The sequence below is a fragment of the Acanthisitta chloris genome, unplaced genomic scaffold, assembly GCF_000695815.1.
Source record: "Acanthisitta chloris isolate BGI_N310 unplaced genomic scaffold, ASM69581v1 scaffold36853, whole genome shotgun sequence".
In the NCBI taxonomy this organism is placed as follows: domain Eukaryota; kingdom Metazoa; phylum Chordata; class Aves; order Passeriformes; family Acanthisittidae; genus Acanthisitta; species Acanthisitta chloris.
The window spans coordinates 13,830-27,358 of record NW_008664955.1 but is presented as its reverse complement, the minus strand read 5'-3'; the positions used below and the strand labels follow the sequence as shown (position 1 = coordinate 27,358).

General features: G+C 39.8%; 1 protein-coding gene across 1 annotated transcript in view; it reads right to left on the bottom strand.

Moving 5' to 3' along the window:
• Positions 1 to 7,955: 7,955 nt before the first annotated feature.
• Positions 7,956 to 13,529, bottom strand: part of LOC103799238 (triple functional domain protein-like) — a gene marked incomplete at its 5' end in the record, with an annotated part of 19,301 nt that continues 13,727 nt past the window's right edge. The window contains 4 exons of the mRNA XM_009071543.1: positions 7,956 to 8,600; positions 10,088 to 10,226; positions 10,668 to 10,868; positions 11,394 to 11,472. Coding sequence (XP_009069791.1) covers positions 8,058 to 8,600; positions 10,088 to 10,226; positions 10,668 to 10,868; positions 11,394 to 11,472 — 962 coding nt within the window. The remainder of the gene's footprint in view (positions 8,601 to 10,087; positions 10,227 to 10,667; positions 10,869 to 11,393; positions 11,473 to 13,529) is intronic.

Sequence of the window (13,529 nt, the reverse complement as noted above, 5' to 3'; positions counted from 1 at the left end):
TGCATGACATTAGTTTCCAGCCCCTGAAACTCAGAAAGAAGAAGCACCAAGAATCGTACATGCAGTCAACATGCCTTGAAGAAATCTATGCACTTTTCCACAAACTTACATCTTTTTGCGGCATTTGCAGCATACATGCACTCCACTGCAGCTGCCACTCTCTCCCTTACAGTACATTATCCATGTGTGCCGATGCAATTTAGCACTGTAGACATTATATCCTTTTTTCCCTCACATAGGATGGTCTGTCAGAAGGAAGATAGTTGGAGAAACAGCAACAGATGGAGGACATGTCTTAAAGCATGCAAGTGAATGACCAGTTTTCTTTTCTCCTGTAGGTGCTCCCATACATGCTCCACACTGTGTTATAAATCCAGGCAGCACCACACACATTCACACAATAACTGAATGTGTATCTTAAACAACAACTGCAACAGATGTATCAGACATAGAAACCAAGGAACTGTGTAGTGCCTTTGTGCAAATATGACTTTGCAAATCATGAGGACATTTTTCACTGCTGTTGCCTGAGTTGCAGCGAAGAACGCCCTCAGCAAAGGTTGTACTGCAAGTCACGAAACTGCCAGATAACCAGGGACACTAGCTCCTCAAGGTCACATCATGAGATCATTTAGTTTTGCCAATCACCATGTATGAAGATTGCCCTGAAAGGTTTGATTTTCTGCAGATCAAAGGACAAAGCTGAAGTTCTGTGTGAGTTATGAAGCAAGCCCTTGACCACAGAAATGTGCTAGATGAAAAAGAAAGCAATTATGTTAATATCTTAACTCCTGGCAGAAAGAACACACACCTATTGTCCCAGCATAAGCTCTTAAAAAAAATCTGATGAATTACCTGGAAGAAGAAAACATTGGAAAGAAGAGTTATTAGGCCAGAATCAGCCTCATGCTCCTAGAAGGAAAAAGGTTTGTCCAAAGTTGAAGCTGTTACAAGCTCAGATGATTGCCTCATGCATATCATGACTACCAGTGTAACAGGAATTCAGCTAAGATTTTCATTCTTAAAATTCCCTAGAGAGTGGGATGAGAGGAAAGAGAGAGCCTCATACAGCAAGCATATGACTTCTCCAGTAGAGATGCTGACCCCTACATTGCAACCTTGTACTTTATCATGTATCAAATTACTTGTACTGTACCCAGACTTAATAAAATACAGAATATCATATTTACATTTTAAAAAATAATAGACTATTAAACAGGTGGAAATCTTTAAAAAGAAATGGATGGCTAAATATTAAGTGAAAAATCAGGTCTACTTATTAAAAGTAGTACTTATTCCAAAAAGACAAATAAAGATTAGACACACTTTAGACTGGAGAACTATTACAGATCTGAGCTGTGGGATGAAGTACAACAGCATGCTGTATGCTCTTTAGAAGCAGCTCTGAAAAGCATGGTAAGATCCTCAGCTGTCCTTCACAACCAGCAGCCAGGGTAAAAGCAGGAATCATCACCAGATTTACACCCTGCCTTTCTTTTGAAGGATCCTTGGAAGAAATTAGTTTAGGCCTCCATGAAACTCTATGAGCACTGAGTAATTTGGACATTCAGGCACTTTTTGGTGGCAGTCTCATCCTAAAAGCCTCTCCTTAATACTTCATTATATAGCTTGACCCTTTTTTTCTGTCATGTGTGAACCACCACTAGCATCTGAAGCTCCCAACAAGAGCAACAAAATCAGAACAAACCAATGGATATATTATCTCCAGTAACTGGGACTAGCACAGATTCCCAGCTTTGAGTTTTCTCAGGAAGCAAAGAGTCCAGAACCCTCCAAGCCCCAGGAGTGCAGTCTATCACCAAAGAAGGAAGTACTCTTTCACCATTTGTCTTAAGATGGCAAATTAAATGACATCATTCTGCAAATACTCAGTGGATCTTGGCATCACTGAAGGGAAAGTCTGAGATGAGAGCTTGAAGAATCATCCATCTCAAGGGATCACATGGTCTTCAGCAACACACAGGCAAGATGAGTGATGTAAATTGCTACTTGACCAGAAGTGATTAGGCAGATTCCCAATGGTACAACAGGGCAAGCTTTCAGCTACTGCCACTTCTCCCTCGGTACTAGGAAATAACCCTTGGGGTTGCAAACCCTCAGAGGGACTGGGTTCAGGGTATGCTAAGTGAATTCCTGGTGCTGACTACTGCCAGTTGAGTCTTCAGGAAACGTAATCTGAAATTTCTGCAAGCAATGTTTGGAGATACTCCTGATGCAGAATTGCAGTGCAGAAACAAGCCTCCTGCTTGAGTCACAAATAAATTCTTTTATTGAAGCAAGGGTGCTAGCCTCACTAAAATCAGTGTTTGACATTTAATTTGAAAGTGCAGAGTTTCAGCTTAATCAAGTCCAAGGCAGGTTACAGTTTTCTCCCTCAGGACAAGAGGAAATGAGTTTGATGGCTCCAGGAGCTGGCAAGAAAACTCCTGCAAAAGGAGTTCTTGAAAAAGTCAGTGGCACTAGGCTGCTATCTGAGTAGTAAAAAGGCCAGCAGTAGTCAGCTTCTATTTGTTTAATAAAGAGATTTCCATACTCAATTTCATCAGAACAACTGCTCCCTAAGACAATTGTAATACCTCATCTTGGTCTGGGAAATAAAGCAGCTGAGAAAATTCAACAAGAGAAAATTATTGTTCATGGGGGATGTGCTGAAAGGGGGAACCAAATTTTACATGTATGGCCGTGGGCTCAATGAACCATTGGCGCTCAACTTAGGAACAAGATCTTAGGATTTATTATTCTACAAAGGATCAGCTCAAAAGAAGGCAAAGCAAGGAGAACACTTGGAATTTTTAGAAAAGGAATAGAGAACAAAGTGCCATTTTCCAGCTGTGTAACTCATGATCCACCTGTATCATAAATATTGTATGAGCTTCACCCCCTCCTATCACAGAAAATATACAACTTGGAACTAGGGAAGGTTCAGAGAAAGGCAATTAAGATGATAAATAGCTTCCTCACAAGGAATAAATAGACTGGTACTCTTTTGCTTGGTAAACAGATAACCAAATGAAAAGTAAGGCAGAAGTCTGTAAAAGCTGAAGTAGGACACGAAAGCTGGGGAGATGAACTACTCATTGTCTTTTCTCAAACAAAGCTTCAGAGATACTGAAGGAAGGGGTCAGTGGGTTCTTGACATAGTATAGTGTACAACTGCATAACCTGTTGCTACACAAAGTTATGGGTATGAACGGTTTACTGCTATTCAAAACTAATAATTATGTATTAAGTAAACTTCAATGGACTTTTCTTCCATGAGATGCAACGTCGTAATTTTGTAGGCAGACCATTGAGTATGACAGGGGACAGTACACTGGGCTGGTAGTGGATAGAATGTCTTTTGGTGGCTCAAAATTGAGTCTGCAGAGATTTAAGCATTGCTTTGGTGTTAGGGTCTCATCCTTCCTATAGTTCAATATACTTGTCCTCTTTGGATAGAAGGGGTTTTCCTTCAGAAACCCAGCAATGCTGAGCAGTGAGAACTGATACATTACCACTATGATGGAATCTGAAGCTTCATCTGCTGCAACTGATGCAGTCTGAAGTACCTCATCTGCACATTTCCTCAATCAACAAAAAGTCCTTCCAGTACTCAACAAGCAAATGTGTTAGGATGAAAACTCATGAAAAAAGCAGCTTTCAGATTACTGCTCACAATTAGACAATGAAACTATCTCAAGTGTTACCCTTCCTGTAGAGAGCTCAGATAGTTCATGTATTAAACCTCAGAAGTATCTCTAGCCTGTTTCATCACTTTAATCTACAATCAGTGGAGAAAACTGGAAGCTTAGTGCTCCTCTCTCACACTAGAGTTCATAATGGCTTTTTTTACTGGAAGGCATAGATTGGCTGATGGGAGTTTATTATTAGCAGGCTTGGTGCTGGTTTTCTTGTCTTTAGCTAGGGGAATAGGAGATTAGACTGCTGTACTCAGTATTTCCACCCACCCTTCCACCCCCATTCCCCTAAAGTTTTTTGGGTAGGGCTACAGGGAGTGAAATGGAGATGAGAAGTGTTCCTGTTTTGAGGATAAATACATCATAAGAGATGTATATTCTCCTGCTCCTACACATCAGCCTCTTCATTCCTGTGGCAGGTCAGTGAAATGGGGATCTTACTCTTGTATTGATGCCCTGTGTTATGGCATGGCACGGAGAACCACCAAGTGCAGTTACTTGGGAAATGCTGAGATGAACACCAGGCACGTGAAGCCTGGGGTGCTGAATATCTGTCCTTGCTTGCCAGGAAGAAGAGAACAGTGAGCACCAGCTGCTTTGCAGCAGTGACAGATCATCATGCGCTTGCATTATATTGCACATAGAAAAAGCCTTCTGTCTTGACTGCTTGAGCAGATATGAATGTCCAGAGAGTACTGGAAACAACCTCTACAGATGCAAAACCTACCTGTTACTCTCCAATATAACCTCCACCAAGATTCAATTTCAGAAAAAACGTAAAGAAAATAATTTCAGAAGTTGTTTGCCTGAGGGATAAAGCAGTGGTTCTAACAAAAACAGCACAACACCAGGAGCTGGTTCTGACAAATACAGAAACTTGGTCTTACCTGGTTCTACCTACTTCCACAAGTAGCTGAATCCCTATAGCAGAGAAATTAGTAACACCCCCACACTGAGTCTATACATACATGGAAAGGATATATAAAGCTTAGCTTATCTAATTATTATATTATATATATTATTTTTTCTCTCTATTCATCAACACATTAATAGTCCTATCTGAGAATAAGGATGACTTAGTCAACAGAAGCACAGACAGAAATGTGTTAGGACTCTGTCCATTAGGAAGACAATGTAGTCTTCCTAACTCCCCTGACCATGGAAATATTATCTAGCTAGGCTTTCTGCTCAGCAGTTGCACAATGGTCTTCAAGTTAATCTGTATTCACCAGACATGCAACAGAGAACTCCCGTGCTCCCAAACCTGACTTGAAAAGTACTGACTCACGCCACAACTTTAAAGTCTGGCAACCTCTTCTCCAAAGAGAGAAGCTCTCACACCGAACAGCAGGTTTTTGTGTAAAACTCCACTCTGTCAAAAGATTGGCTGTCCCATGTAATGGGGCTTACGGAGAGGGCCAGAAACTGCACACTCCTGTTTACATACAAGTGGAAGAACCTACTTCTGCTATATGAAACACCTACCAGTGCATTATTTGTCTGTATAGCACTCGGGTAACTTTTCCCCAGCTTAGTGTATCTTCAGCCAAGAAGCATTTTAGAGAACTCAAGGATACAAACTCTTCCATGAAGCATATTGCCATCTACTCCCAGTGGCTCATCCTTGTCAGTACATCCTTCCTGAATATCCTCTGTCTCTCTGAACATAAAATATCTTTCTTAGTTGTCTCTCTCAGTAATTAAACTGTGAGGAATAAAGGGACTGTTTCATCACTTCACAGGTAATAGTGGAAAAAAGAGTGGGGGGAAAAAATCATGTATACAATGCAGCAAGAAGCATAAACAGTCTGTATTGTTCCTTGACCTTTCACTTAGTTTTGAATTGCAAATGGTTATTGATAGCAGAAAAGGGAGAGAGATAAAGATACACAATGAAGAACTTTTCTGCTTCTTCCCTTACAGGGAGCAAACAGAACCTAGTTGCAAACCCCAGATCTTTATGGTTGAAAGTAACTTTTCTTCCTAATGAATCTGGATTGCCTAAAATGAGTGGGAAATCTGTTCCCCAGCTTAATATTAAACTGTAATATGATGCTTTGGTCTTTAACTGGGAACATCTGGTACAAAACTCTGCTGGTCAAAAATTACTAGCTAATAAAGACTAGAATGAAATTTCCACAGTTAGAGAGTTATGCATGTTTTATATAAAAGCAATCATGACACTACAAAGCACTCAACACTTAAGAGCAAAGGCAACAAATATTATTTTGTAAGGCATGAAGAGAAGATACATCATTGCAATTTAAAATGAATTTTATGGCAATAAAATAACGTACTTTTTTCTTTTAAAATACAGAGCCCAGTTAAGATACAACCAAACCTAAACTTTCAAACTCCTTAAAGCAAGAGATCAGACAATTATGTCAAATATGTTTAATTTTTTTCAAAATAACTGATGGCAAAATAAAATATTTACATCACGTCATACTGTGTAAACATGTAACGTCACTGTACAAAGAAATATACATGCAAAATAAAGCAAAAACTTTAACTAAAACAATAAAGGAAAATAATACACAAACATAATGATATGAGGTTGGTACGAATACACATCCAGTTTCCAAGTCAGTTGTTTTCTTTTAAAAAGTTTCTGTACAACTTTACAAAAAAACCCAAAACAAACAAACAAACAAAAAGAATAAATAGGATAAAGTGGAAGCCGCAGAGCTCAGAACTAACCCTAGCTAGGTTATGGCTTAAGACCCATATATCTAACTATTGTGGGATGTCGGCCTGGTTTCTTTAAACATGGCATTTCACACAAACATAGATGACAACACACCCATATGAACTCAGTGATGCACAGAAAACCATCTCTGTCTTTTTAAATAGCTCACGTTAATATTACTTCAACCTTAAAAACAGTTACTAAGACAATTACATTACGTGCCAGATTCTACTCATCTGACCGCTACGTTCTCAATGTATTCTTCACCAAAGAGCACAAAATTCATTTGTTCATTTCACAGAAAGAAGTAAACACAGATTTGAAAATTCTAAAAAGTAGTGTTGAGACTGATTTGGGGAAAGACAAACTTTGGCATTTTGAATAATAATAAATTTTAAAAAGCGTCACCCTATTTCTTTACCAGTTTGACATTTGGGATACGAATATCTCTCTCTCTTCTTTTTAATTCTTTTTTTTTTTTTTTTGAACAATCCTTAAAACTGACTAGCCTTGACTAAATTCTATGCTAACCCTCATCTTAAACTAATAATGACAGTGTGGTACAACACACCCACCCCTGCCCACCCAGAACCCCCAGTCACACAAACAAAACCATAAAGCTCGCCGTACTAAGTATGTGCTTTTTCTATATATTTATTACAGTTACAACAGAGGTCCTCATAAATAGTTGCATAAAATGTTAAAGCCACAACATTGCACATGATATGAAAGAAAACAAAATCCCAAATGAGTGCATTTACAGTATTTCATCCTGCTGTATACTGCTTGACAATTGGGTCAGCAAGCTGGGCACCAACCCGAAGTCCTTTTTTAGGGGGACAGTGAGTACTGACCCAAACTGAAGACCCGCACAGTGGTATACCACCATTTAGGAAGGAGGGGAGGAAAAAAGGATTAGAGGAGGGGAAAAAAAAATTACAGACCGAAGGCAGGTAACAGTCTATATACAAGTAAGGCCTACATTTTATCAGAGCAAAACGATTCATTCTATTTGTATGCAAAAACTTTGAGGTTGGATGCACTTAAAAGCAGAGTCTGATCTCAGTGCACTGCTACGTGAGATACATACAGGCGAGGCAACTGGAAAGCTCTAGGACCAAGTGAAAACCAGATGTTATAAATGGAGGCCGTACCAATGGGCAGCCATTTTGGTGAGTCTTCTCCAGGCATGATTTGATTTTTGTTAAACACCAGTGCTTTGAACATAGGCATTTCTTCCTTGAATAAATCTTGAAAACGGTAGCTAAGTTCACTTGCAAAATTCAACTCTTGTTTATTAAAAAAACTATTTATTTTTTTGCAGAAACCTGAATAAAATACTGTTACTGTATCGCTTGCGACTGCTTTTTGCAGAGTACAGTGCTATCGTCCTCCACCCCCGTGAAGTCTGCATCTCCAGTCCCCCACGCCACCCCGCGCGGGTCCCTGTGGAATGCATTTGCACACGAACATTCACTAGCAGCTGGTTGGCTTGGGGTTTGCTTTCCTCAAAATTCAAGTCAACAGCTGATTGACAGAAGGAGTCTATCTCCAGTCTGATTGATTGGCAGGAGGAGTCTATCTCCAGTCTGATTGATTGGCAGGAGGAGTCCATCTCCAGTCTGATTGATTGGCAGGTGAAAGAGAATGAGAGAGAACTTCAAGCAAGGTCAAACTCTTGGCAAGAGCCTGTTCTGTAAGAAGTTTTTAATGCTACGGATGGGTCGAACATCATTCTGGTGTTTTCGCCGCTCAATGAACGAAGTCAGTCTGGATATGTCAATGCTGTCAGCACTTTTGCTATTCCCCAGCTGCAGCCATTGCTCCTGGAGGGCCAGTGCAGCTGAGGGACGCTTAGCTGGGTCATCCTGAAGTAGGAAGCATACAAAATCTTTGGCCTTCTGGCTAACTCCTTTGAAGTAGTCATCTGGGAAACTAAAGTCTAAGCGGCAAATATTCAGGCAAGTTTCCTCTACACTTTCATCCAGGAAAGGAGAGACGCCACTAAGAAGGACATATGTGAGCACTCCAATGCTCCAAACATCTGAAGTGAGGGAAACAGGATTTCCAAGAATAATTTCAGGAGCTGCAAACTCTGGGTTTCCAAGTAACTGGTGGATATAATACGTGGTATTGAGCTGGACTGCGTCTCCAAAGTCAGCCAGTTTTATCGTTGGCTTAGTGGAACTCTGGTCCACCAAAATATTTTCAGGCTAGAAAACATAAAAGCGAAAGTTAAAATGTCTTTTTTCTAGTCAGTCTAACACACATCTAATGCTCCAACATAACTGCTTCCCAGCCAGTGGGGTCAGCTCAAGAACATAACAAAGAGCTGCATGCTACAAGGGTTACTGCTGAAGGCCAGCTCTGCAAAGCTTCGAGGCAGTCTTACCAAGGCTTCCCCCAGGCCAGCTAACTGTGGGTTCTTGTCTACTACAGCATGCAATGAATGTGCTTTAGCTGCTGGCACTAGAAATGTTGCAGGAAATATAGTTCTGCCATGTAATCCTGCAGCTGTTCCTAACAGCAGCTTTGCAAAGTTTCACAGGACCCTGTGTTTGGGAACTTAAGCTTCAAGAACAGCAATTACAAACAGAGGGTGAATAAAGCAACTGCTCTATTTGGTTTACAACAGAGAAAACAGAACCCTTGCATTTAAAGACTGGAAGACCTTGTCAGAAGTTGCATAATGCTTTCAATAGAATTCAGTTTTACTTGGTGATTCTTTAATGTAATGCAGTTGTACAGATGGGAGACAAGAACTGTTAGAAGACTATGGCAGCAGAAGATCCTCTTGGGTGCATATGACTTCAAGAGAACTGCCTCACTATTGGTGAGCTGAAAATGGAATTATTTCTACAGTTTTATTTCTGAAGCCTCTGCTGCTGTAGGTGTGATCTCTGCAAAGTGAGAGTGACTGACAAAAGGTTTTTAATCCCTTCACCTGTATGTAACCTGAGACTAGAAAAAGTACTGGTGAACTTTGTACAGCACTAGAAAAAAATAAAAATTTTGGGTCTCCATAGTAAGAAGACCCAAAACTGGTTCTGCTTGGAAAACAGAAGTAAATGGAGGGAAGATTCAGACTGTTTTTACTTTTTACCACTGTGACCCCTTCTGGCTAAAGAGACCCTTCCTACCAAGATTACTTGTCAATTCTAATTATTATTCATATACACATGAAAAAAACCGTAAAGAATAAGTTTTTAATTAATATTCACATTAAGATCTTTTCTTACAGCTTTTCCATCAAAAGGTAGAATAAAGGCCCAAAGATGTCAGCCCTCACAGCGCAAAGATGAGAAACAGATTTGCAGCAACAGAGGAAAAGCAGTCACTCCCTGCAACAAACTCTAAACTTCTTGAGAAAGAAATTAGCTTCTGCTGCAAGTTTCTCAGAAAGCAAATAAATAATTGAATAAATAAATAAAACCCAAACTGTTCCCGTCAGCAATTATTTCCAGCACAAAGGACCACACAGGCTCAGTGAGCTACAAGGAGAAAGCACAGGGAGCTGACAGTTTCTGCTTTGCTGGCTAGGTGTGATCTAAAGCATTTAGAGATGGAGCCTCAACCCAAACCCTTCATAGTCTCAAAGCAATTCACAGCTCTATGTTCCCAGCTGCAAGTTTCCTTGAAGAGGGAGTCTTTTTTATGCCTGGAATGACACAGAGTGCCTGGAATCCCATTCACACCTCACCTTTAGGTCCAAATGCACTATTCTGCAGTTGTGAAGATACTGCACAGCTTCCAGAATCTCTCCCAGGTAGAGTCTGATCTTCCCTTCTGTGAGGTTTCCCCATCGCACGACGTAGTCTAGAAGGCGACCCTGGTCAGCCCTGTTAGAATTCCAAGGATTATATTTTGGATTAATCCATGTATCAGAACTGAAAGAAAAAACTAACAGGCCACAGACTACAGGAATAACTGTAGCCTGCAGCACCTAGAAGACAAAGGACTAGGGTATGAAGAGGAGATTCCGTATCAAGCTAACAGATCACAACATTCCTAATTCACTTGTGTAGCCACTTGATACAAAATAATTGCTGAACTTTCAGACTTAGATAATCATCCACGTATCAGTTCAGCATCTCAATTTGTTTCCTTCTGAGTATTAAACTCAACATTTTAGCAACAGCATTAGACAACTGCAATACTTTACATAGGTGCTTTTAAACTTCTATGAAATCTTAGACTTCCTTATTTGTAAACCACTATAAATGCCCCAGAAAGTCAGCTGTAAAGATTGCATTTCACAGATAATGTTAGAGTCCACACACATTTCTAACACTAGTATGTAGTTGGTGGAGGTCTCAAAGGTATCGAGAAGGCCAATGAGCTGGGGATGCTGGAGATTCTGCATGACTCCAAGTTCATGGGTAACCTGGTCTCGCTTCATCAACTTCTTATTCACAAACTTAGTGGCTACTGCTCGCTTGGTTCCCTTCTGGTCGCACTTTTTAACGACAGAAAATCTGCCCCTGGAATACAATATTGAAAGGAAAGAATTAACTGAGAGATGCAATAAGGACATACTTTTGCTTGAAAGATAACTAATTTTAGAACTCTAATAAGCTACCCTTACAGAGCAGTTTCTGGACATAAGAGTTGGCAAGTGTGTACATCAACTACAAACTGTGTCTGTATAAAGAATTATCACCTGACAGAGATCTGTTTTACCACATTTACAGAGAACTCAAATCAGAGTAACATCCATCTTTCAAAGGTCATCATTAAGTTGGATGACCCTATATTTTGCCCATTTTCAGTCATTTGCTGTCTGTAATTTTCATGTTCTAAATAAAAAGGTTAAGGAGAGCTTCACTACAGAAGCAGTGTCAATCACTGTAAGGCCTAACTATGTTCTGCTTATGCAGTGCCATCTAGTGCTGGTAACATTTTCACTTCCTCATTTCAAGAAATATTTCTCAAGGAGAATTTAATTTTTGAAAGAGAAGTCAATATTTTGACACAGACACCCTTGGAGACCAACATACAAAACGTACCTGCCAAGCTCAGCCACTTCACTGTAGTGGGACTCAAAGTTGTCTTTCCAGATTACCATGATCCCATCATTTCCAGGACCTACCAAAAAAAAGGAAAAAAATGATAAAAAAAAAAAAAGAAAAGGAAGACATTGTGGCCAACATTTAGTATATTCAGACCCTCCTTAGAATTAAACTGTTGTCATTATAACCAATGCACTGTTTCAAATGTTTGCTGAAGGACAAATATTTGGATTTCATATCCAGTTTGGGAATAGATTTCAGAGAGAATTTGCCTCAGTCAGTCTGGCCCCTATCACCTTACTTTTGAAGCTGCATGTGTCGATACTGAAAACCAACTCATGGCCTCATATTACCCATCTTGCAGCTCAAACAAAATTGTTTCTGTAATCAACTACTTCATTGACTTTTTTAAAGACGGTAACAGCAACAGAAGGTAAAGAGTATTCTTTACTCTTAGTATAAGATAACGCACGAGAATTGGCTACAATCAAATAGCAAGTCCATCAAGCCTGAAGGACTGAAAATACTTTCAAAGTTTGATGTTGAAATGTTACTTTGTGCTACAGCCTCAAGAGTTTTCGTTTTGCTATTATGGATGGGGGAAATTAAGGGTAAAATAGCCCCAGAAAACGGGTGCCAGAACAAGCAAAAGTATTGGTAGAGCTGTGTAGAAGGGCTAGCAAAATACAGCTGCCTGTCTTTTGGACTCTAGTTGCACAGTATCCAAGACATACCAAATTCTGGTTATTTTTGATGGAAAAGTGAACAGTTGCTTTTGGACAAGGTTAGTAAGACCAAAGACTGTGGCTGAAAGATGGCAGTTTAGTCCTCAAGACTTCTGTAACTCTGATTCAGGTCAAATCAGTTTTAGGCTTCTGTACAGGTGTTGGAAGGACACTCCTTACACTAGTTCCTTAAAGCACACAGTTTCACACTGATACTTATCCATCAAGAGCTTTTTACTCGCCTGACTAGAAAGTTACCTTGTCTGAGATAGTGTGAGTGCAATCACCTTGTCCTGTTAATCCCCATGTAACACAGGGTGGCAGCAAGACAAACTGGATTAGACATCCCAGCAGCCCAGCCAATGCAGCAGAACAAATTATATAGTGGAACTAATTCAGGTACAGTGGAAACTGTCTGTACAGGAATGAGTAACCTTGGCAAGTTGAGGGAAACAGTCCAAAAAAAAGCCATCTTACATTATGTTTCATCATCAACAATACACCTGCCACTAGGAAAAAAAAATGACCACGCAGTGTAGCAGCTACCTTAAAAGCAGCTCTGTTTTTCAGGAAATAATAGTATAAAGACCAAAATTTAACTTTCTGCCTCTTTTATATATTGTAACATACCCATCCTAGGGCTTAACTACTGGCTGTCTTGGGTCAGTGAGCAGCAAGTGCCTGGAATAATCACCACCTTAGTATGTTGGCAGTAAGGCACTTACTGTGGCTTCCAACAGATACAGCTTGAAGCGGCAGCACTGAATACAAATCCCAAAAAATTTCAGATGAGATTTGGAAGGGACACATCTTTCAGAGTCTAGTTTAACATGCCAGAAAAATGGCAAAGTTCTTAGCGGGAAGAAAGAATATATTTTGGAGAGGTTTGGGACAACTGTACAAGTTCCCATATCAGCTGCAATAGATGAACAGAGAGCAGCACTTGTTTTCTTTAATATGAGTCAATTTGAGACTGAGCCACTGCAGCTAAAATGTATGAATTAATTCTCACCAGTGGATAAATATATGGGCCTCTCAATGGACTAAAGGACCCAGATATTTTTCATCTTTGCAGTTTTCCCTTTCATTCCCTTACAAAAATTCAGGTTGCCTCACTTCAGGTACTGAAATACTGCAATTTAACTGTAGATACATGATGCAAACACAGGAAGTAGTTATATGCTCTCCTAAACACTTCAAGCAAAGGAGAATATTAAAATACAGAGCAATGCTACTATGTTCCCATCTGTACACTTTAGAAATTATACATGTTAGCACAGTGACATTCATTGAGACTGAACTAAGAATGCCAATGATAAAATATGATTCTATCAGTGTGTCTGAACTAGTATGGACAAATTAAATGCATGCTGACAGCACTGTGGAATGTATGTATGAACCTCTAATC